General features: G+C 39.1%; 1 protein-coding gene and 1 pseudogene across 1 annotated transcript; both read left to right on the plus strand.

Moving 5' to 3' along the window:
- The first annotated feature begins 1,367 nt into the window (after positions 1 to 1,367).
- On the plus strand, positions 1,368 to 2,670 carry LOC143630872 (gamma conglutin 1-like; annotated as a pseudogene).
- Positions 2,671 to 17,161: 14,491 nt separating this feature from the next.
- On the plus strand, positions 17,162 to 18,469 carry LOC143630926 (chitinase CLP-like). The gene has a single exon (XM_077099810.1). It carries the CDS (start codon positions 17,162 to 17,164, stop codon positions 18,467 to 18,469), a length of 1,308 nt encoding a protein of 435 aa, XP_076955925.1.
- Positions 18,470 to 23,577: the final 5,108 nt, after the last annotated feature.

The raw sequence follows: 23,577 nt of genomic DNA on the forward strand, positions 1-23,577 counted from the left end.
TATCATTCTTAAACTTTTTGGCGGATCTAGAATAAAAATTCAGAGTATCCCAAAAATTTATTTGGACTAGGGGCATTGTAGGTGTATCTAAATACATAAAACGCTTAGAGAAGGTGTTATTTTTAAAAAAAAATTTTTGCACTTCGTCATGAAAGTTGAGGGGTATCTAATTAATGAGTGATAGATGGTTAATCCCAGCATGTGTTCGAAAGAATAGTCAAGTTGACTATTTCAACGGTCAAAAAGTTAGAGCTTGAGTGTTCATGTGATCCAACACAAACTTATTAATTTGTCCATATAGGATGAATTAAGGAAGCTAATAATCTAGAAAATTATACTTCGTTAATTGAAGAGTAGATGTAAGTATGCAACTATGGTTTGGTTTCAGCCAGTTTTATCGATTTTTGGTTTTCCTGTTATGATGTAATTGAAATAGTATATAGTTTGTATAAAATTGGTTGTGACCAAACCATTTTAGATTAATTAAAAAAGAAATTTTGATGAAAATAGGTTAACACCCGTTAATGAGTTGAAAACATACATTAAAATTTGTTAATTTGACTGTACATGTCACGCGATATGAGATCATATAGGTAAAAGATTGAGAATTGATTGATAAGAGTGAAATTTGTGCATTTAGCATGTGAATTCTTATTTATAAGAATTCTGTCGATTATATGAAATCTAATTATTATACTTTATGAATGTTAAACTCGTTTATGTTAGGGATATCTATGGATAGCAAGATTTTTGTGGTCCGGTCAGTGTGACCTACAGTTCATATAATTCATTTATATAGACAACAAGATTAAAGTAAACTAGTGAACGAGTTATGCATGCCTGCCCTATCCCGCGCCTCTTGTCTAGAGCCTGTTGTCCAAAGTGCAGCAGAAGCCAATACATCCAACAATTTACGTAGGCGAGTATGATTATGCTCGATACATGGTTTCTAACTCATTAAATTAACTGAGTATCAATTTAGATTCGAGCTTGGGTTTGAGATTGGGTAAGATCACCTCGATTTAAATTTTAAAGAGTAGATCCGAAGTAAAACACTAACACTCAAACACTTTGGCTTGTTTACACTCATGGTAGCCATGGATGCCTAGAATTATTTATGCAACTTGTGCCTATGGCCATGTTTGTAAGCTTATACCCCAAAATTGTGACATGTCCATGGGTGATGAGTCCATGTCTTTTTATAATAAATTCATGGTTATATGACCTCAAAAGGTAAGTTTAACATCAAATACTATTGTACTCTATGCCTTGGACACGTAAAGTGTCCCATTTAATTTGACCACATCTTCAAATAGTTATATAAATATGTTGGATATATGCTATTTCCAAAAGTACAATCATACAAAATGTATTTGCTTTTACAACTACTCGTTATAGTTCTAGCTTTTATCTATCTTGAACATGAAGCTATTACTACTCATGCTCAACCATACACTTCTGTAGTTGCTCCGGTTATCAAACATACCGATGCTGCTAAGCCTCTTTACAGTGTCCGAGTCATGTCACCCACTCAGAACAACCAACTCTCGCATGAAAATTTAATTATAGACATCGACGCTCCCTTCATATGGCACAAGTGCATCGTGCATTTTGATACATATTTTACCCATTGTCCTTCCAACGAGGTTTGCACAGATCCCGTTTCTTGTGAAGACTATCAGTGCACAGATGTTCGAACTCTTTCTCTTATAAGAATCCTTCTTGCCAGCCAGAAACCAATAGTTCAACGTTACCTTATTGGGGATGCTGTACATGCCCGGTCAATGTGGTTAACCCTGTGACCGGTTCATGTAGCCAAGGTGATCTCAATTATGACACTTTCACACTAAGCACAAGCGACGGTAGAATTGTTGGTGTAGATTTTTTTGATTTATATTATGGTGTATACCCTAATGCGGCATGTGTTCATTCTTCATCATTAGAGTCATTTCCTGCAAATGTTACCGGTGTCATGGCGTTTTCTACCTCACATTATGCCCTCCCAATGTACTTGTTAGGACCTCTTAAAAATACGTTAGCGCTGTGCTTTCCAAGCAAGCCGTCTGCCCCTGGCGTTCTATTCTTTGGAACCGGTCCTTATTACCTTCTTCCTCAATCAAATGTCGACGTAAGAAGCTATCTTTCTTATACTCCGTTGCTAAAACAACAAGATTCTTTTGGATACTTTATCAGTGTCATTAGCATTGTAATAAAAAAGAGATCTATCAATATTCCAGCAAACACCACTACCAAGCTTAGTACAATTGACCCTTACACCGCTCTTAGAACAGACATTTATAACAGTGTGGTTAGGAGGTTTTCCATGGTTACAAACGATTGCGTCCTGCAAAGCCAGTCGCTCCGTTTGGCCTTTGTTTCAGCACCTCCACCACTGGTTTAAAGGTTCCTGATATCGATTTCAACCTCCCGGGTGGGAAGAAGTGGACTGTTTCCACAGCTAACTCTATCAAGCAAATAACAAACGATGTGGCGTGTCTTGCTTTTGTTGACGGTGGTGCAACAAGTGAACATCCAATTGTTATTGGGACGTTTCAGTTTGAGGACAACTTTCTAGAATTTGATTTACAGAATTCGACTCTTGGGTTCAGTTCATCATTGCTAAGCAAGAAGACTTCCTGTGCAAGCTTCAACTTTACCAATAGCCCTTAAACCGATAATGAAATGTATTGTTCAATGCTTGATATGCTTTCCGAATAAAGTGTTCATGTTTAATTGTACGTACGTGAATTGAAGAAATTACATGTTTCTTGTTCTTTTTTTTTCCACATAGTTTGTTCTATATATTGGCTAGTTAGTTAGTAAACACTTAACACGTACAATACATAAAACAACAAAAATACGTTTACAACAATGTTATAGTTTATTTGAACACACATCACACAGAAAACATGGTTTAATATTAAAACATAACAATAGGAAAACCATAGAAGCAGGACATGTTTCCATATTAAAAAATTCATACCCGTTTATAGATCGACGATAATGGTAGAGGATACGAAAACGTGATTTACATGAGTTTAGTAACATTTTCTTATTAATACAATCAATTCGAAATGAACACACATATGCATGGAGATTCCGTCCCATCGCACAGGTTTCCTACTAGTAGAAGATAATACAGTATAATTTCAGAAGATTAAATGAAACTTACCTTTTCCAAGGTGCGTTCCTTGCGTGCCTTCACCACAATGTGGTTCTTGAAGAAATCACCAAAAAACTAAAGAGAAACCAGAAGAACTATGCATGGAAACTAGACGAATTTCATATATTTCATTCATAATATAAGACAAGAACTTCATGGCTAATTATATAGCCTACAACTTGTTAGTCCCATTTTGTATATGTAGTCTTTTGTATTGTTTAAGTTATATGTTTGGGCCTACGGGTCATTTTGTATATTGTTGGGCCACGGTCCATTGTAAAGAAGCCCATTGGGCATTTGACATATCATACTTCTCATGCATGCTTCCCTATAAATAGGGAACATGCCATGAGAAGTAATGGGGGGGGGGGGGGGTTGAAGTTGTTGAAGTTTGATATACAAAAGAAAACCTTTTGCAAGAACTCTATCACTTTCTCTCTCTCTAACCTCTCCTTTTCTTAACCGAAGATAAACTCAAGATCCGAGACCTCTTGGTTGCTTAGTGTGATTTCCGCTAGCACTAAGTTAGGTTGATCCAAAGACGTTGTTTGATCCACCCGACTTGGGACCTACAATTGGTATCAGAGCTTCGGCTCACTAGTTGAGGGTTTTTGGATCACAACCTTGAGTTTTGATCTTGAAAAGAAGAAGATAAGTGTTCAAGTGTTCTTGGCAAAGAAAATTATCAAAAATACAAAAAGAATTGGCAACAACTTCATAAAGTGGTGTTTACGGGTTTCAAGTTTGTTAGTTTGAAAAGTAAAAATTTCGATTCGCGTAAGCATTGTACCAAACATCATACTTGAACTGACAAAAGTGGGTGGAACAGATCCTAAGGAAGATTTTCTTTCTGGACAATTTCGCTTCGCTTAAGTTTCTTTCGCTTCGCTTGAAAGTCTTTCGCTTCGCTTGAAAGTATTTCGCTACGCTTGAATTTCTTTCGCTTCGCTTGAAAGTCTTTCGCTTCGCTTAAGTTTCTTTCGCTTCGCCTGAGTTTCTTTCGCTTAGCTTGAGGCTATTTAAGCGAAAAAGTTAACTGTTTGGAAGATTAAGTTCTTTTGAAGATTTACACCATGGCTAGTACTGATTTAGAATTATTGAAGGGTTATTTGCTGTTAGAAAATCAAGTGGGAACCCCTCAGAAACCTCCTAAGTTTATGACCTTAGACGATAACTTCATTGATTTCAAATGGAGGTTAATGAACTTCATCTCATTAACTGAAACTGATTTAATGAGATGTTTTGAAGTTGGTCCTCATGTTCCAATAACTCGAACTGATGCTGGGGAACAACCTAAGGCACCGGAGAATTATGATCAAGATGATTTGGATAAGTTAGCACAAGATAAGAAAGCATTTCTGTTGTTGACAGTCTGTCTGTCAAATGAAATCACAGAAACACTACGAGAACACAGAAGTGCCAAGGGATTATGGGAAGCTCTTGTTGAGATGGTTGAAGGAAATGCCGAAATTAGAGAAAACAAGAAGGCACTGTTGAAGGAAGAATTCAATATGTTCAACCATCGTCAAGGTGAAGCTGTGCTTGACTTAGTGAAAAGGTTGAGAAGCTCATGGTCAAGGTAAGAGCTGCAGGTGTTAACATTCCCAACACTGAGGTAAATCACAAGTTGATGAACTCTTTGCCTTACAGCTAGAGTGTAAACACAATAACTATCAAGAGAACCACAAATCTAAATGGGATGACAAATGGTGAACTAATATCCACCATCAAATCATTCGAAATGGATGAACAGATGAGGATGAACAATCACATGAATTCTCTGAATCAAGCCGGAGTAAGTTCTACATCCTCAAGTGTGCCAACAGCCTTTGTCAGCAAACCCCAACCGAATGTATATCCCATGACCAATCCCAAGTACTCACCAACTGTCCCTTCACAATAAACCGCTTTCATCTCGACCAGCAATCCATCAACTCCATCCAGTGCAAGTTCATTTCAAAAAAGCAGTTGACAGTGCAGTTGCTCAAGCTCTGAAAGCACATGGAATTTCTGCAACAAAACCTCAAGCAAACAAGCCATCCAGCTATTGTGAAGCAATTCCCATGCTAAATGATTCAAATGTGACACTCATTAAAGCTTTTCTGTCTTGTCATGAAGAGCTGTTGCAAGGGAACTTGTTACCTGCTCAGTTTGAAATAGGTGATCTGAAAGACATAAATCAAAAGGATCTTGAGAAAATGGACATCAAGTATCAGATGGCCATGGCTGTGCAAAGGGCCACCAACTTCATCAAAACCTACGGAAAAGACAGCTTCAATGATTCGGAAAGAAAGCGAATTGGTTTGACAAGAGCAAGCTTCGATGCTACAACTGTGCAGAGATGGGTCATTTTGCTAGAGAATGCACAAATCCTCCCAAACCAGCAAACGATATACAGGTGACAGAAGTAACTGAAGAAGAGGACACAAAAGCTGCTGGAAAGAGGCCTGAGGATCAAAAGGCAAACAACTCAGCTCAAAGGATCGATCATAGTTCATACAAGGGCAGCTCAAGCTCAAATTCAAGAGCCCTTGTTTCTCAAACAGAAATCCACACCGATATGAATTGGGACGAACAGTTTCAAGAGTTGCAGAATCCTCTAAATATGGCTAGCATGGCTTTCACTTCAAACGATGAACCCTCTTCATCTTCTGTTGCCGATTCTTGTGCATCACACCTTGATGAGGGTTAGTCTGGAAGGCCTGTCAACAGTATTTGGTACTTGGACAGCGGCTGTACCCGACATATGACAGGAGATGAGTCCCTATTGTTCGATATAAATCCCTTCGATGGTGGACATGTTTCCTTTGCTGGTGACATAGGAGGAGAAATCACGAAACAAGGCAAGGTCTCCAATGGCACATTGACCTTTGACGAAGTCAATCTTGTGGAACAACTCAATCACAACTTACTCAGTGTCTCTCAGATCTGCGATAAGAAATTTTCAACTCTTTTCACTGAAAATGAATGTCTTATTCTTAAACCAGGTTTTAAAGTCCTGGAAGAGTGGATCATGTTACGTACTCCAAGGCACAATGACGCATACTTTCTGGACACGAGAAGCAATTATTCCATGCGTTCTGCTTCTTGTTTGATGTCCAAGGCCTCGGAGAACGACTCATCATTATGGCATCGACGTCTAGGGCATGTAAACTTTAAGAACTTGAATAAGTTAGTTAAAGGTGATCATGTGAGGGGCTTGCCTGTAAAATCATTTCATTGTGCTGAAAAATGTTTATCTTGCTCTAAGTGCAAACAGCACAAACTACCTCACCGCCCTAAGATGGTCAATTCCATGAACTCCACTCTTCAACTGTTGCATATGGATCTTTTTGGTCCTGTTCAACCAATGGCAATAGGTCGAAAAGCCTATTGTCTGGTTATTACTGATGATTACTCGCGTTTCAGTTGGACTTTTCTGCTAGGTCACAAGGATGAGACATCTCAGTTTCTTATCAGATTCATTGTGTTGGTTGAGAATCAGACGGACAAACGAGTAAAGTGCATCAGAAGTGACAATGGAACGGAATTCTGCAACAAGGCTGTCAACGAATTCTGTCACAACAAGGGGATTCTTCATCAGTTCAGTGCACCCTACACTCCTGAACAAAATGGGGTGGCTGAACGACGGAATCGTACACTAGTTGAAGCTGCAAGAACAATGCTGTCATACTCCAAACTCCCTTTATTCTTCTGGGCGGAAGCCATTAACACTGCGTGCTACACTCAGAATCGTGTGTTGTTGAATAAAAGACTGAATAAGACACCTTATGAAGTCTTTTATGGAAACAAGCCAAGGGTTAATTTCTTCAAGACATTCGGCTGTCCTTGCACAGTGCTTCAATCTAATGTTGCTACAACTTCAAAGTTTGCTGAAAAGGCGGATGAGTGCTACTTTGTAGGTTATTCCGCTAACAAAAGCGCTTATCGTGTGTTCAACAAGAAATCCCGAGTGATTTTGGAGTCCTACAACATCGATTGGCAAGAACTAAACCCTGCCGATGCACACAATTGTCCTGATTGGATGTTTGATTATGAAGGCTTGTTCAGGCAGTTTCGAGGAATGTATGTACCACCGTCTGCACCAGTGATGTCTTCTGTTGTTTCTGCACCATCCCCGACAATTGTTGATCAATCAATCTTGATGCACGCTGTTATGAAAGGTTTGACAAATATTCAGATTGCTGCACCCGCACCCGCACTCAATGGTCCACACGGGGTTAATCAACATGTCCCGGAAGTCAATGTGCAAACTTCTGCTGAATCTACCGAAATGCCCGCTGTCGAAGACGTAGATGATTCGGACACCGACTCATTTATGTCAGCTGACAATGTGGGAAATGACCAGACCATTCAAGCGGCGGATCAACAAACCCACCAAATAGAAACTTCCCCAGCTCATGATCCAAGTATAGTTGAATCAGTTCCTACACTTTCCTATGAAGAAGACGTTCATGGATCTGCTGAGGAAGCTATTCAAGAGAATATGCAAAATGACACCGTTCCTGTTGGAACTTCTCGCACCATTGACTCATTATCGGTACCTGCTGTCGTCGTACCTTTCTACGACAACCTATGGGAAGGCACCATCGCTCAGGAACATTTGGTTGATCAAGAAGAAGATGCAAGAGACCCCCAACCAAATGCCGCTGTCGATGTGACCATGGTCTTTCATCCCATAGAGAGCCTGACCATTGAGCTTGAGGCAACGCCAGTCGAGAGTGTCGAACAAATTCTACAGTTACCAATTCATCGCCGACATCCGACTGAGAACATCATTGGAGATCCATCCGCTGGCATTCAAACACGCAGCACCTCTGGTAACATTAACAGATGTCTTTTTGCAGGTAGAGCCCAAGGACTACAGAGTTGCTTTGAAGGAGAACACTTGGGTTGAAGCAATGCAGGAAGAACTGTTGCAGTTCAAGAAGCTAAACGTTTGGAAGCTGGTGAAGAAACCAAATCACATGAAACCAATCGGAACAAAATGGGTGTTCCGTAACAAGAAAGATGACAAGGGGGTGATCATCAGAAATAAAGCCCGATTGGTCGTACAAGGTTTTTGGAAACGAGAAGGACTTGATTACGATGAAGTTTATGCACCTGTGGCCAGATTGGAAGCAATTCGTATCTTTTTGGCCTATGCGTCGTATATGAATTTCAAAGTATATCAGATGGATGTGAAGACTGCTTTCTTGTACGGGAAAGTAAAAGAAGAAATTTATGTGAGCCAACCTCCGGGTTTTGTAGACCCAAATTATCTTGACCACGTTTACATTCTTGACAAAGCACTTTATGGTCTTCACCAGGCTCCTCGTGCTTGGTATGCCACACTGGCTGATCATTTAGTAAAGTATGGATACAAGAGAGGCATTGTTGATCAAACTCTCTTTGTCAAGAAAGTGAAGGATGATTTGATTCTTGATCAAGTGTATGCTGATGATATTATCTTCGGGTCCACGAATGAGACTCTGTGCAAGGAGTTTTCTGAGATCATGCAAAAGCGATTTGAATGAGTTCCTTAGGGGAGATGACTTTCTTCCTGGGCTTACAGGTTGAGCAAAAGATGGACGGGACTTTAATTCACCAAGAAAAGTACGTTCATGACATTGTTCAGAAATTTGGATTCAAGGACTCAACTGCTTTTATGACACCAATCGCTACTCGTCCTGTTCTCGCTGCTGATCCATCAGGAAAGCCAGTCGATCAACATCTTTATAGGTCAATGATTGGTTCCCTGATGTATCTCACTGCAAGCAGACCGGACATCATGTTCCCTGTTTGCCAGTGTGCCAGATATCAATCTGACCTAAAAGAATCCCACATGACTGCTGTCAAACGTATCTTCAGATACTTCAAATGGAGACCTCGTTTGGGTCTTTGGTACCCAAAGAATTCTCCCTTGGAACTTCATGCTTACACCGACAGTGATTATGGAGGATGCCACTTGGACAGAAAATCCACATCTGGTGGATGTCAATTCCTGGGAGATCGGCTGATCTCATGGCAGTGCAAGAAACAACTCACTGTGTCTACATCCACAGCCAAAGCCGAGTACATCGCCGCATCCAGCTGCTGCTCTCAAGTGATTTGGATCCAGCATCAGCTGCTGGATTACGGTTTGAATTTCTACGGATCAACGATCAAATGTGATAATGAGGCGGCCGTTGCTATTGTCAAAAACCCGGTCCAGCACTCAAAGACTAAGCACATAGACATCCGAATACATTTTATTCGTGATTGTTATGATCGTAAGCTTGTCGACATAAAACAAGTCCATACTGACTTTAACTTTGCTGATCTCTTTACAAAAGCTTTCTGTTGTGCCTGATTTTTGTTTCTCGTTGAGTCATTGGGCATGATCTCCTTTCAGTAAACTTTTATTGTCTAACTTTTAGTTTAAAACTGTAAATATTTTTCAAATATGTCACACTTTTAGAGGGAGAAAATGAGTTAACTTTAACTCACCAAAAAGATTTTAAATTTACTTTCAGTAAAACAAAACCAAGTCATTTGACTTAACAAAAAGATTTTATTTTTATAATTTAAAGAAAATTCAAAAAGGATTGTCCCGTTTAGAGGGAGCTCCTGCTTAGAGGGAGTCGGATAATTAAAAGAATAGAGAATTTGATCCGACTATATGGAAAGTGATAGTACATTGGTTTGTAATAACTCTAGCGCGTTAAAAGAAAAGAACAAAAGGCTCCAAGGTCATTCATTGATATGTAGGTAGGCTTGACAAACAAGTAAGTGTCAAGTGATATAAACTTAAATTCTTGCCGGTGCTAGTGGATATACGAGTATGAAGCGGTTGCATGATTCCGTGTAGTCATATTTATGAAGGCAAAAATGTAACTACACATGTCATACCCAATCCTCTCTTTACCTGATCACAGTCGTCTTATGAAAGTCAGTGTAAATTTTCATTGAGTCAAGTAAAGCGTCAAGAAAAGCAAGAAAAAGAAAACAAAAGAGTCAGAAAAGAAAAAGAAAAATCAAGAAAAAGAGTCAGAAAAAGAGTCAGTCCTAGGAATTTTAACTTCTGCTTTATTTCTTCATTTGATTTTCGACTCAAGCCTTGGACTTTCTATGTTTGTAGTCATACAAGATCTGATCGTTAAGGCCATGAGTCTTCTGCTTTGTTTTATTTTCTTTCTTTTGTTCAAGCCTTAGACTTTCTTTGGGCGATAATATGGTATTATCCGTACTGATTGTTATGGCCTGAACTTCTGATTTATTTTAATCTTTCTAGATCGAGTCAAGTGTGCAAAGCACAAAGTGTCATGTGTATTGTGTACAGTGTACAGTAAGTCAGTCTGTTAATAAGTGTACTGTGATCAACTAAGAAAGGTTTAAGTCAAGTTGAGGTGATATGTTAACACAAAGTAGGCCTGAGATATGACGAAATCAGTAACATGTCCGATTGAGTGGGGACCACATAAGCACCGTGCCTAATTGTACCTAAATTGTATCACTTTTGGCATCAAAACACTTGTCAAGTTGAAAAGAAGGACAATATCTACAGTCCATGATGAACTTGTGTCACAATAACTTCATAATGGAAACGCGATACAGAGCTTTGCAAATTAATATGATTCCATATCGCGATCATTCTTTGAAAATTAATCAAAGAAAGTACTATGTAAATTAATTTAATATTATTATTATGTTTGTTTTATTTATTTTTTGTTTAATTTTAAATTTTATTTTTTTAAAATTTTTTTTATTATGTTGTGTTTTGATAAAAGAGATCGATCGTGCAAATGATAACAGTTATGGACCAACAAAAGAAAATTTTATAAACAATTTAGTGCTTGGATTCGGTGGGTAAATGTTTTTCGGGTGTGAAAATGCAAATATTGTTAAAAACCGAGGACTGAGAGTGCATTTTTGGTGAATACTCACGATGTTTTGACCTTATCGCGAGATAGGCTGACCCGATATATAAGGGAAACCTAAAATCTCTTTTACTATTCACCAAAAGATTTTAACTTTTCACTCTCATCTCTCTCTCTAATCTTCAAACGCAAACCCAGATTTTCTTCAAATCTTCAAAGCATCCGGTCCTCAATATTACAATTATGCCGTTGAATCCAGTGTATCCACCTTCGGTATAACATCAAAACTTCATAAATCATTCGTCTTCATATTTTTTGGGTTCTTATGGATTGAGACGATTGTTCAAATGAGACGTCGAATCAATTCATAATTGATCTTCATATGAAATTGGTTCATCTGTTAAAGATTAATCTGTTTTGGACTTGTAAAACTTGAGTATCATCATTATTTATTAGTGTTAGGGATATTTGTATAAAGTTTGTAGATTTAAGTTTTTGTTCATCAATTCATAGGACAAATTGACCTAGAAATCATAAGGGCTTCAAGTTCAAACCCTCAAGAAACCCAATTCGCTTAAAGGCGATCTTGAGTAAAGTGAGAAGTGGCTAAAAGGAAGTACAGGTTTTTCGCTTGAAGGGTCTTTCGCTTCGCTTGACCATGCGAAGCGAAACACTTGCTGTTTCGCTTCGCTTCACCATGCGAAGCGAAACACTTTTCTGTTTTGCTTCGCTTGACCATGCGAAGCGAAACAGTCCATGCAAAGCGAAACTCTTTCTCATGCGAAAAACTCATACTAAGAAAATTTTTCAGAAATTCAAACACAATGCAACTGATCTGTTATCTCAAACACACTGTTTGAAATTGTTGACTGATCTGAACTTGATCTTTGTACCTTTTGTTTCTATTAACTTGTAATTTGGCTGAAGTTAACTTGTTAACTTATTATATCTAGAATGTACATATTGATAAATCTAACTTATCTAATGTATAAATTATTAATATCCATGTAAATATCTAGTTTGTCTTGGTCTGTCTTAATGATGATTCTCATGATATTTTGTTTTTACATTTCAGGGTCGTAACAACTTTTGTACTCTAGCGTTGCCTAAAGCAAAGGGTGACAAGGTTTTTACTCCTATGGTCAAGGGGCTCAGGCAATCGCCCTTTTCATATGCCATCACCGCAGATCCAACAATCTACTACAAGTGGATCTTAGATTTCTGGGCATTCGCCAAAATTGCTGATGATTCTATGTCCGTCACCACGACAGTTGCCAGACAAGAATTAACTATCACAGAGGAGGATATTAGAAGGGTGCTAAAGATCAACGACCAGTCTGATTACAAATATGAGAGAGGAAATAAGAAGACGTTGGAAGAATTCGTTACCCAAATGGGGTATGATACGGAGTGGAAAAGTTTAGAGAAGAGCCATCTGTCACCGTATTGGAGATTCCTCTTCCACATCATTACACACTGCTTCACAGATATTCGAGGCGGTTTTGACAGCATGAGCACAGATTGGGTTCAAGTCATGTACGCACTGACCAACAAAGAGAAGTTTAATTACTCACGGCGTATATTCTTGTGCATGCTCGCAAATATCAAGAGTGGGGCCACATGGTTGATGTACCCAAGATTTGTTGCATTTATTATTGGATGATATGATCCCAGACATTCAACGGCCGGGAGACAAGAAGGCAAAAGACAAGAAGTCACACCCCGAGCCATTTCACGTTCACGAGATCAAGATGTTAGTATTTGGCGTGCTGTTGAGTATCAAGGGCAGAGGTCATCAATACACTGGACCACGACCTGGGCCCATGTTTGGATTGTTTGAAGACATAGAGCCTGCTGGGGATGAGGCATCTGAAGAAGGAGAAGGTGATGCAGAACCGGTAGCTGAAGGAGGTCAAGATTTGTCCGATGAGCCGGCCGAAGATAGAACAAAGGCCAAACACGATTTGAAGAGAAAGATAGCACAAAGGGCAAAACAATAGAGCTTGAGGAGGAGGAGGAAGACCAGCCGCCCCTAAAGCGTTTGAGGAGACATGGAGACTCCCAGAAGTCAACCAAGTCTCATGTCACGTCTCCCTCACAAGACAAGCCCACAGACCAACCAAAAATTACCAAAGAAGCCCTAGATCAAGCCCTCAAATCCTTAGATGTGACCAAAATACAAATCCCTGCCCTCAGACTAACGAAAACCAGAAAGAAATCCAAAGCCAAGAAAACCAAAACCTTACTCCATGACTCACCTGATTCCTCACCTGAACCCTCACCTACAGACCAACCAATTCCAACTTTCCTACCCCAAATACCTTCCTCACCACACTCACCACCTCAACAACAACCTCACCCTGAACCTACCCAAGCCTCAACACCACCTTCACAGCCAACATCATCCATATTCACTTCCTCAGTTTTCAGCTCCCCAATTCAAACTACAAGCATTTGGAGCAAAACCGTCCTTACTTCACCTACCCAAACCATCACACCAACTACCACACAACCAACACCACTCACCACTATAGCCTCACAAATCCTCACTCAAGCCATCACCCTATCCCTGCCAACCACCTCACCACCCATAACCACAACCCCACCATCCACCATTATCTCTCCCAAACCGATCTCACGAGGGATGTCTGTGACACCTCTAGTATACGCTGATCCTACCCTAGATAGGATCGTCGCACTGGAGGAATCAAATGCCAAAAGGGCAGAACGAGAGATTGCCCTCCTCAAGCTTATCAAGGAGATGAAGCAAAGGGCTCTAGAGGACGAAAAGGAGAAGGCGGACCTAAAGGAAAGGATATGGGTGTTGGAAGAGCAAAAAGCAGCAAGTGATGAAGTTGCTGAAAATCAACGGTTATTGACCAATACCTTCCACACCCGCATCCAAAATCTTCAAAATTTGATGAATCATGAGGCGTCCGAAAATGCTAATCTGAGAGCCGATCACGCTAGACTTGGAGATTGATTGGGCACACTTGAAAGAAATTTACCAAGTGCTAGTGCTCTCAGAACAAGCATTAACAAGAAAATTGAAGATGCCACAAGAAGGTGGGATGTTGAGAAGGAAGCTACAAACTCACGAGTTGCTGATTTGGAAAATCAACTCGCTTCCTCCGTCTCTCTTGAATTGCTCAGATCAGACATGGAAGCCATCAAAGAAAGATTAAAAGATCAAGAGCGTCTGAATGAGCTACAGCTCAAAACAAATGAAGAGATGGTGAGCAAATACCAAGCGGCCTCAGACCTGATGGGCATTCAGGAAGACGAATTTCATGGTCTGGAGGATAGGCTTGATGCTGTTTTTAGAACTTGGAGAAGGTCTGGTGAGACTTCTCAAGTTGGTGGATTGTAACCAGCCGCAGGTCCTTCTGTGGCCATGCGAGGAGTATCGATTGCTGTGTCAGAAGGAGAGGCGACTGTTGGTCGGTTAGTACAACAGGGCGGCGAATCTAGCGGTGCTGGTGGTGGATATGATGGAGACGAAGAGGATGATGGAGACGAAGAGGATGATGATGATGAAGAAGATGACGACAACGATGACGTACATGACAGTTTTGATGATGATGACGACGATGGTGGCAACGGTGGTGGAGGAGATGGAGGAGCCGGGACGGCAGGAGGTGGAGGTGGAGCTAACACTCAATCACCTCCACAATCTCAACATGATACTCAAGACCCTGCTAACACCGGCTCAGCCAGTAAAGTCAGAAAGGATGATTCGATACTTGACAGCTTATACAAAGATCTCATCTCTCCGACAGACAATACAGGTGTAATCGCTGACTTTATTAATGCAGGTATAAGCTTTGAGGAGTTCATAGAGGGAACTGAAAAGGAAATGGCGGTGAATGAACAAGAAGATGACATCAATTACTCGCCAAATCCAGATACCCCTCCTGCTCAAGCTTCGGAGGCTCCTGCAACAGCTCCTGTCCCTGCACCACCACCAAAGAAGAAGCGTAAAACACATATCGTCACGGACTGTGCGTCTGCCCGCGTGCTTAACTATCCATATCACGATGACTCGCTGATCGTATATGCTAGATATGATCAACGAAATAAGGTTTGGGCCATCAGACGCTACAGCGGGGATCTTATTTATCTTACTCATCACGAGCTGAAGACTCTACCTGAGCTTAATCTAAATTACTTTCAGAAAGCTTTAGGTCCTGGTGCTACTGGGAGTACGCTGGAAAGTTGGGTCCCGACTTACCTGCAACATCAATCGAAAGTCAACTACAAGGACTTCGAGCCAAATAAGGGTCGCAGATACTGAAACCCAAGAGAGATAGACCCGGCTACCGGAGAGCCTCGCAAGATGTGGAGATACAAGGCGCCCAAAGAATGTCACGAGATCTATCATGGCGAGCCTTATCTTCCCAACACTCTCCGAGATTTCATTGCTTGGGAATTTGATAACAAAACCGGCGAGGTCGTTATTCATTGCCGTGGTATGAACGAGATCAGAGTGTTTGACGAGCATGAGCTTATGGGACTCCACATTGAAGATGTGAAGAAGCTCTACAAGAAGCCGCTGGGAACCGTCGAGGATATAGGCCGTCAGAATACCGACCGGATAGTGGAAGCCTTCAACAAGTTCGTGCGTAGACTTATTGAACTTCCACTGACCGAGGACGAATGCCTGATTTACGACACCGACGAGTTTCAATACTAAAGACTAGAGGGAGATTGTTAGTCCCATTTTGTATATTTAGTCTTTTGTATTGTTTAAGTTATATGTTTGGGCCTACGGGTCATTTTGTATATTGTTGGGCCACGGTCCATTGTAAAGAAGCCCATTGGGCATTTGACATATCATACTTCTCATGCATGCTTCCCTATAAATAGGGAACATGCCATGAGAAGTAATGGGGGGGGGGGGGGGTTGAAGTTGTTGAAGTTTGATATACAAAAGAAAATCTTTTGCAAGAACTCTATCACTTTCTCTCTCTCTAACCTCTCATTTCCTTAACCGAAAATAAACTCAAGATCCGAGACCTCTTGGTTTCTTAGTGTGATTTCCGCTAGCACTAAGTTAGGTTGATCCAAAGAAGTTGTTTGATCCACCCGACTTGAAATCTACACAACGAGGCCAAAGACTCGATTGTTAAAAGACCCACTACTACCACTAACACTACTATATTATGACTAAATTAAGAGATGAAATAAAAGACAAACCAAATACTAAACACAATAAGAAAGACATAATTGGTTGACCCGCACTTATAACTATTATCATGCTCATTATGATCATGCATAACTCAATAAAATGTAGAAGGAAAAATAAATATAATAAAAATTTAGAACAAGTTGAAAATTATAAAATAATTTTATATAATGTTTGTAAATTAAAAAATATGTTACAAAGAAAATTATTTTTTTTTGGATATCGTAGAATTCTTTGGTAAATTTTCTTTTAAATAAACTATTATTTATTTTTAGATTTTGTTGGATCTGTCGGTATTTTTTATAAAATTCTTTTTGGTTTCAGGGTTCATCGATAATTTCTTGGTAATCCCTTATTTTTTGTTTTTAATTTCACAGGACTCGCCAATGGATTTGTCGGTACTATATTGGTAACCATTAATAAAATTTTCGGTCAAGTATCCATTGGTGATAACTGATGATGTAACAATGGTTTGACTGGATCGGGTGTCTTCGATTATTGTTATTCCTTTACGTGTCCATATTCAAAAGCTTATAGCGCAAGATTGTTTCATGTTCCATGTGTCGATACTCGATACCACGAACCATTTAATCAATTGGTGCAAGTGGCCATGTTCGAAAGCTTACATAACAAGAACTTGTCATGTTCCATGGGGCGATGACCTTTTTTGGTAAACTCATGGTTATATGATTCTAAAGCTAATCAAACAAAAAGCTGTCCTTTCAATAAATTTAACACAAAAAACCTAATGTAGTTTATGCCTTAGACACGTAAAGTGTCCCACTTAATTTGACCACAACTTGGACACTAATAACCAATGTACTCATCCCCAAATAAATTTAATATTATGTCTCAGTCTCGTTCCAAAAATAATAAAAATATAAAACTAAAAACATAGCAAAGTAAAGTTTAAGGTTTATTGACATGCCTATATAGATCTGATGAATCTATAAGTCGAGAAACAGAACATACAAAATGTATTTGATTCCACAACTATTCATTATCGTTCTAGCCTTCATCTCATTTGAACATGAAGCTATTATTACTTATGCTCAATCATACACTTCCGTGGTAGCTCCGGTTCACAAGCATGTCGATGCCGCTAAGCCTCTCTATAGTGTTCAAATAACGACGTTTCCTGTAAACGTGCAAGACCCGCGTGAAAACTTCCTTATAGACATCGACGCTCCCCTCATATGGCACGAATGCATCGTGCAATGGAACATGCATCCCGGTAGCTGCCCTTCCAACACACGTTGCACGTCTTCTGTATCGTGTGAAGAATATGAATGCACACATGTTCGAACTTCTTACACTTATAAGAATCCTTCTTGCCCCCCAGAAACCAATATCAGCACTACGATGCCTGGTAATTGGATATACTGTACATGCCCGGTCAACGTGGTTAACCCTGTGACTGGTTCGTGTGGCCAAGCCTTTCTCAACTACGACGAATTCTATTTGAACACTCGTGACGGTAGAAATGTTTTTACTGGTTTATCTGGCGCATTCCCTAACGCGGCATGTGCTCCTTCTTCATCATTTGCATCATTTCCCGCAAATGTTACTGGCGTTATGGGATTTTCTTCCTCGTCTTATGCCCTCCCATTCAACATGTATTACCTTGTTAGAAATACATTTGCTATATGTCTTCCAAGCAAGCCGTCTTCCACCGGGGTTCTATTCTTTGGACCTGGTCCGTATTATCTTCTTCCCCAATCTAATGTCGATGTAAGGAGCTATCTTTCGTATACTCCATTGTTAAAGCATCCAGATTCTTTTGGATACTATATCAATGTCAATAGCATTGTAATTAAAAAAAGATCCATCGAAATCCCCACAAATACCGCTACCAAGCTTAGTACAATTGACCCTTACACCACTCTTAGAACCGATATTTATAATCGTATCATTAGGAGGTTTTCCATGGTTACAAAACGATTACGTCCAGCAAAGCCAGTTGCACCCTTCAACCTTTGTTACAACACCTCCACCACTGGTTTAAAAGTTCCTGATATCGATTTTAGCCTCCCGGATGGGAAGAAGTGGACTTTATCCACAACTAACTCTATTAAGCAAGTAACAAGCGAGGTGGCGTGTTTGGCATTTGTTGACGGTGGTGCAACGATTGAACCGCCAATCGTGATTGGGACGTTTCAGTTTGAGGACAACTTTCTTGAATTTGATCTAGAGAATTCGACTTTAGGGTTCAGTTCATCGTTGCTACGTAAGCAGACTTCTTGTGCAAACTTCAACTTTACGCTAATCAAAAGCCCTTTATGAAGCGATGACGAAACGTATTGCTCAACAATGTGCTTTCCAAATAAAGAGTTCTTGTTTACATATTATTATAAGTAAATTCAAGTAATAGATAACCCTTCATTAATCTTATTCTCTATGATTTATTACATCTGTGATCCTCAATGTCTGTTAATTTGCTCGCGTAAACTAAATATGGCATAAGTTGTTAAATTTCATCGACATATTAAAACTAAATTTTATATTTATAAAGTAAGTAAATGTTGGAATACCGTATGCCCGAGACACATAATTAGGTTAATGTGGCTAGTTGTGTTTGATCCAAGTCGGGTCATACCCAATAACGAGTTAGACACACACCAATTATGTATTTGTTAAGATAAGATCTATGAGACAAATACAGAACACGATACATTCAGAAAATCGGGTTTCTGAATACCTACTTGAAAGTGTTAAATAAATTAATTGGTTAATTCATTTATTCAAATAATTATTATTGGAATGATTATTTAACTATGTGTTCTTTTATAAAATGGTTTATAAAAGATGGGGTGTTTATATATTTTATAAAGTATAAAATAAATAAAAAAAAAATAAAAATAAATATATTTTGGGGCCGGTTTTGGGTGGGCCCCACACCCTAAAAGTTTTGGTCAAAGTTGGTAAAGAATGGATGGAGGTTGAGTGTGATTACACTTGACCAAAAACCTAACATGGACTTGATTGAACTTGATTGAGATATGATCTCATATTATAAACATATGGTTCAACATACTTTCAAAAGACACAACCACTTTTCTTTCTTTCTTTCTTGTTTTTTTGGGTTCGGCCGAAAGTCAAGAAAGGAGGTTCGGGTCTCGGTTATTCGTGTTCAAGCTCCCTAACAAAGTTCGGTGTGTGTTGGAGGCTCGGGGTATCTTCCGTTTGAGGATTTTCCCTTTGAAAGTCTAGCATCAACATCATTATCTTCTTCAACATCAACTACACTCTTAAAAGGTTAAGAATGTAAGTGTTTATAGCTTTGATAGTTTAGTTTTTTCGTATCATTTGATCCTTGCTTCGGGTTTCTAATAAATAGATTATTGGTAATCTTATGACATGAATAAACTAGATTGTTCATGAACACATCTTATATAAACTTGTAATATATACATATATAAACACATGGATACATATGTTTAGTTTGTAAATATCACGCTTCCGCCATTTTAATGACTAGTTAAATGGTTAACTAAGTTTAAGATATCCATAGAAACCCAACAAATGGCATCAAGAGCCGGGATACGGGAAACTAAGCTTCGGGTTTTCGGTTTTATATTTTCCCCTTGAAAGATTTTATACAAAAAAATTAACATGCATGATTTTTTGTATTTAATCTTGTTATATTTTTTTGGCTTTGTTCAAAAAAAAAAATAAAAAAAAAAAATAAAACCGAGTGAAATGGGCCGAAGCCCATTTTGGATGAATGGGCCGAAGCCCATAATACCTTTCATTGGGCCGAAGCCCATGTGTTTTGGACATGTGGGCCGAAGCCCATAATCAAATTATTGGGTTGGACTAGGCCCGATAAGGTCAAGGGGTTTTGGAACGGGTTCCTAAGACATAACGGGTTATGTTTAATATTTATTAAAACTAGACCGAGCCTAGACCAAAATGGATGTTTGTTTGTGGTTGATAATTGTAATTAATTATTCAAGTTTCGGTTTGTAATAATTAATTAGGGGCAGTTTTGTAATTATTTATTCATATGGGTATGTAATAAATAGATTGTTTGTAATATTTTTATTTTATAGAAAAATGTATTAGGACATTTGTTTTGTAAAATTAAAGAAGATTGCAAAATTGGAAGTTTGGGCCTTATTGGGCCGGGTATGGTGATAATGGGTCTCACAAGCCCATTAAGGGGATTCAAGCCCAAAAGGACCTAAGCCCACCTATTGAGCCCAAATGGAAGCTTATGGAAGCTAAGGCCCAAGTTCAAGCCCAATGGATCACAACGGGGTTGAAGAAGATGCTCGAAGCATTTGGATGCGGGATCGAGTGGGAGCTACAACATCCATGTGTCATGTGTCCCTTAGGATCGGACCTAAGACACACACTTGTTTCGGCTAACAAGTGTGGTCTAACTTAGCGGCTCGTGTCTAGTATAATTGTGTATGCTTGTTAATTGATTGTTTGATTATGTGGTTGTTAGATATTAGGATATCAACTTCGTCACATAGAATTAATTAACAAAGCATAAAACGGGTTCTAATAATTATCGGTAATCACGTGACACGTAGTTTAATAAAATGGATTTATTAACTAGCCGTCTCACGCCCATAATAAAATGGTTTTATTATAAATTAGAATTTTTGAAAATGGTTTCAAAATTATCATGTTACTAAATGCATGTTAGAACATGATTTAAAGTTTTACAACTAGAATTATTAAAACTAAAAATCCCTTTTAAAATTAAGGATAACAAGTTAAACACCATCCTTTTGTATAACGCTTAACATATTAGTAAGCTCTTAGTGGGAAAAAGGTCACCTAACCGCGTAGAGTAAATTAATATGTTGAGGTAATATTGGCATATAAATGGGAAAAAGGTCACCTAACCGTTTGTATGTTGATATTACAAGTTGATACAAGTAGGACGACTTAAATTAGAACCATGTGAAGAGGGTCACCCAAACATGGGGTCTAATAGGTGTTGATGGGATTAACATGCCGACACGAAATATGATTTCGAACCGGTCCCATAAATTCTAGAAGTTGCAAAAGGGTTTGCAATTGTTGTGAATAACTACCTTGATAAACCGACAATGGGAAAAAGGTCACCTAACCGGAGTCGTGTTTATCGTTGGATTCTAGATTTTAATTATTAATTATATTTGGTATATATAAAAGGGTATTAATAATTAAAAAGGTAAAACACTAAAATGAACTTAATTAAAATTCTGCAGATGGCCGCACACGTCGACGACAACATAATCCCTAACGTCCAAAATGTATCTCTCCGATCTATTCTCGCTAAAGATCGTCTTAACCACAATAACTTTTCGGATTGGTTCCGAAATTTAAGGATTGTTCTAAAACAAGAAAAATTATATCATGTTTTGGAAACACCTATCCCCAATGAACCGGAAGAGGGAAGTGAGGTCGAATATATGAATTGGGTCCAACACACGGAAGATTCCATTCAAGTGTCATGCCTCATGTTGGCGACTATGGTTCCCGAAATCCAAAAGGATTTCGAAAACCATAATGCGTACGACATGATTACTCAACTTAAGGAAATGTTCCTTAAGCAATCAAGAGTTGAAAGGTTCGAAACGGTTCGAGCCTTGCATGCATGTAGAATGGATGATAATCAACCAGTTTCAACTTATGTGCTTAAGATGAAAAGTGACATTGATCGCCTCGCCAAGCTCAATTGTCCCATCTCAAAAGAGTTAGCAACGGATTTGATCCTTAACTCTTTGTCGAAAAGGTTCGACACTTTCGTGTTAAATTATAACATGAACGGGTGGGACAAAAACATTGGAGAACTTCACTCAATGCTTAAAACAGCCGAGGCGAGCATGGGTAAAAGGGTTTTACCCGTGTTTGCGATCAATGAAGGTAGATCCAAGAATCGATCTCAACCCAATCCTAAGGCTAAGGTAGCAAAAAGAAAGGGTCCTCCTGTGCATCTTAAGGGTAAGGGCAAATCACCGGTTATGGCAAAGAAACAAAAGGTTGTGGAACCGAGGGGTCATAAGGATGATCCTTGTTTTGGTTGTGGGGAGACCGGACATTGGAAACGCAATTGCCCGGTCTACCTAAAAGAGCTAAGAGACAAGAGGAATGCGGGGCATGCCTCGGGTAATGTCTTTATGATTAATATTGAGCTAAATCTTATTTCTTCTAACACATGGGTATTGGATACCGGATGTGGAACTCATATTTGCAATTGGTTGCAGGGGTTCAAAAGGAATGAAGACTTAAAGAAGGGCGAAGTGAGTCTTTTCATGGGCAACGGTGCAAGGGTGCACGTGGTCGCTAGAGGAGACTTCACTTTATCGCTTCCAAGTGGTTTGGAAGTTGTTTTGAGAAATTTTTGTATGCTCCTAGTTTGACTAGGAACATTATTTCCGTGCACCTTCTTAGACAATGTAACTTTGACTTTAAATTTGTAAAATCAGAAATGCATGTATCATCTAATGGTATCTTTTATTTTAAAGCTGTACCAAACAACGGTATTTATGAATTGGTTCATGACAATACCTCAAATAGCTCATTATATCAAACTTCCACTAAAAGACTCAAAAAGGATTTGAGTGATTCCTACATTTGGCATTGTCGTCTTGGACACATAAACAAGAATCGTGTAAATACTCTCCAAAAGAATGGTCTTTTGAAAACAAATGAGTTAGGTTCGTTTGATGAGTGTGAATCTTGTATTCAAGGCAAGATGACCAAAGAACCTTTTAAAGGTACAAATGAAAGGGCTAAGGACTTATTAGGTATCATACATACGGATGTATGCGGACCTCTCAAGCCCACTAGTAGGAATAGTGAAAGGTACTTCATTACCTTTACCGACGATTTTAGTCGATATGGGTATGTGTATCTAATGAAACACAAACATGAAGCCTTTGAAATGTTCAAGGAATTTCAAAATGAAGTACAAAATCAGCTCGACTGAACAATCAAGGTACTCCGCTCCGATAGAGGAGGCGAATACCTAAGTGATGCTTTTCAATGTCATCTTAGAGATTGTGGAATTATTTCACAGTTCACTCCTCCTGGAACTCCTCAACATAACGGAGTATCCGAGAGGAGGAATAGAACACTGTTGGACATGGTTCGATCAATGATGGCACGAAGCTCACTACCGCCATCATTTTGGGGATATGCGCTACTTACAGCGGCTCGTATTTTGAATATGGCCCCGACCAAAAAGGTGGATCGAATACCCTATGAAGTGTGGCATGGAAAGGTTCCATCCTTTTCATATTTAAGGGTATGGAGATGCATAGTTTATGTTAAACGTGACACCCCAAATAAGCTTGAGGCTCGATCCATCAGGTGTATCTTCATAGGATACCCAAAGGATGATATAGGATATATATTCTATGATCCTAGTGAACAAAAGGTGTTTGTTT

This window comes from Bidens hawaiensis, unplaced genomic scaffold, assembly GCF_021521415.1.
Source record: "Bidens hawaiensis isolate Kalapana, Puna unplaced genomic scaffold, B.hawaiensis_p1.1 tig00005851_1, whole genome shotgun sequence".
Classification (NCBI taxonomy): Eukaryota; Viridiplantae; Streptophyta; class Magnoliopsida; order Asterales; family Asteraceae; genus Bidens; species Bidens hawaiensis.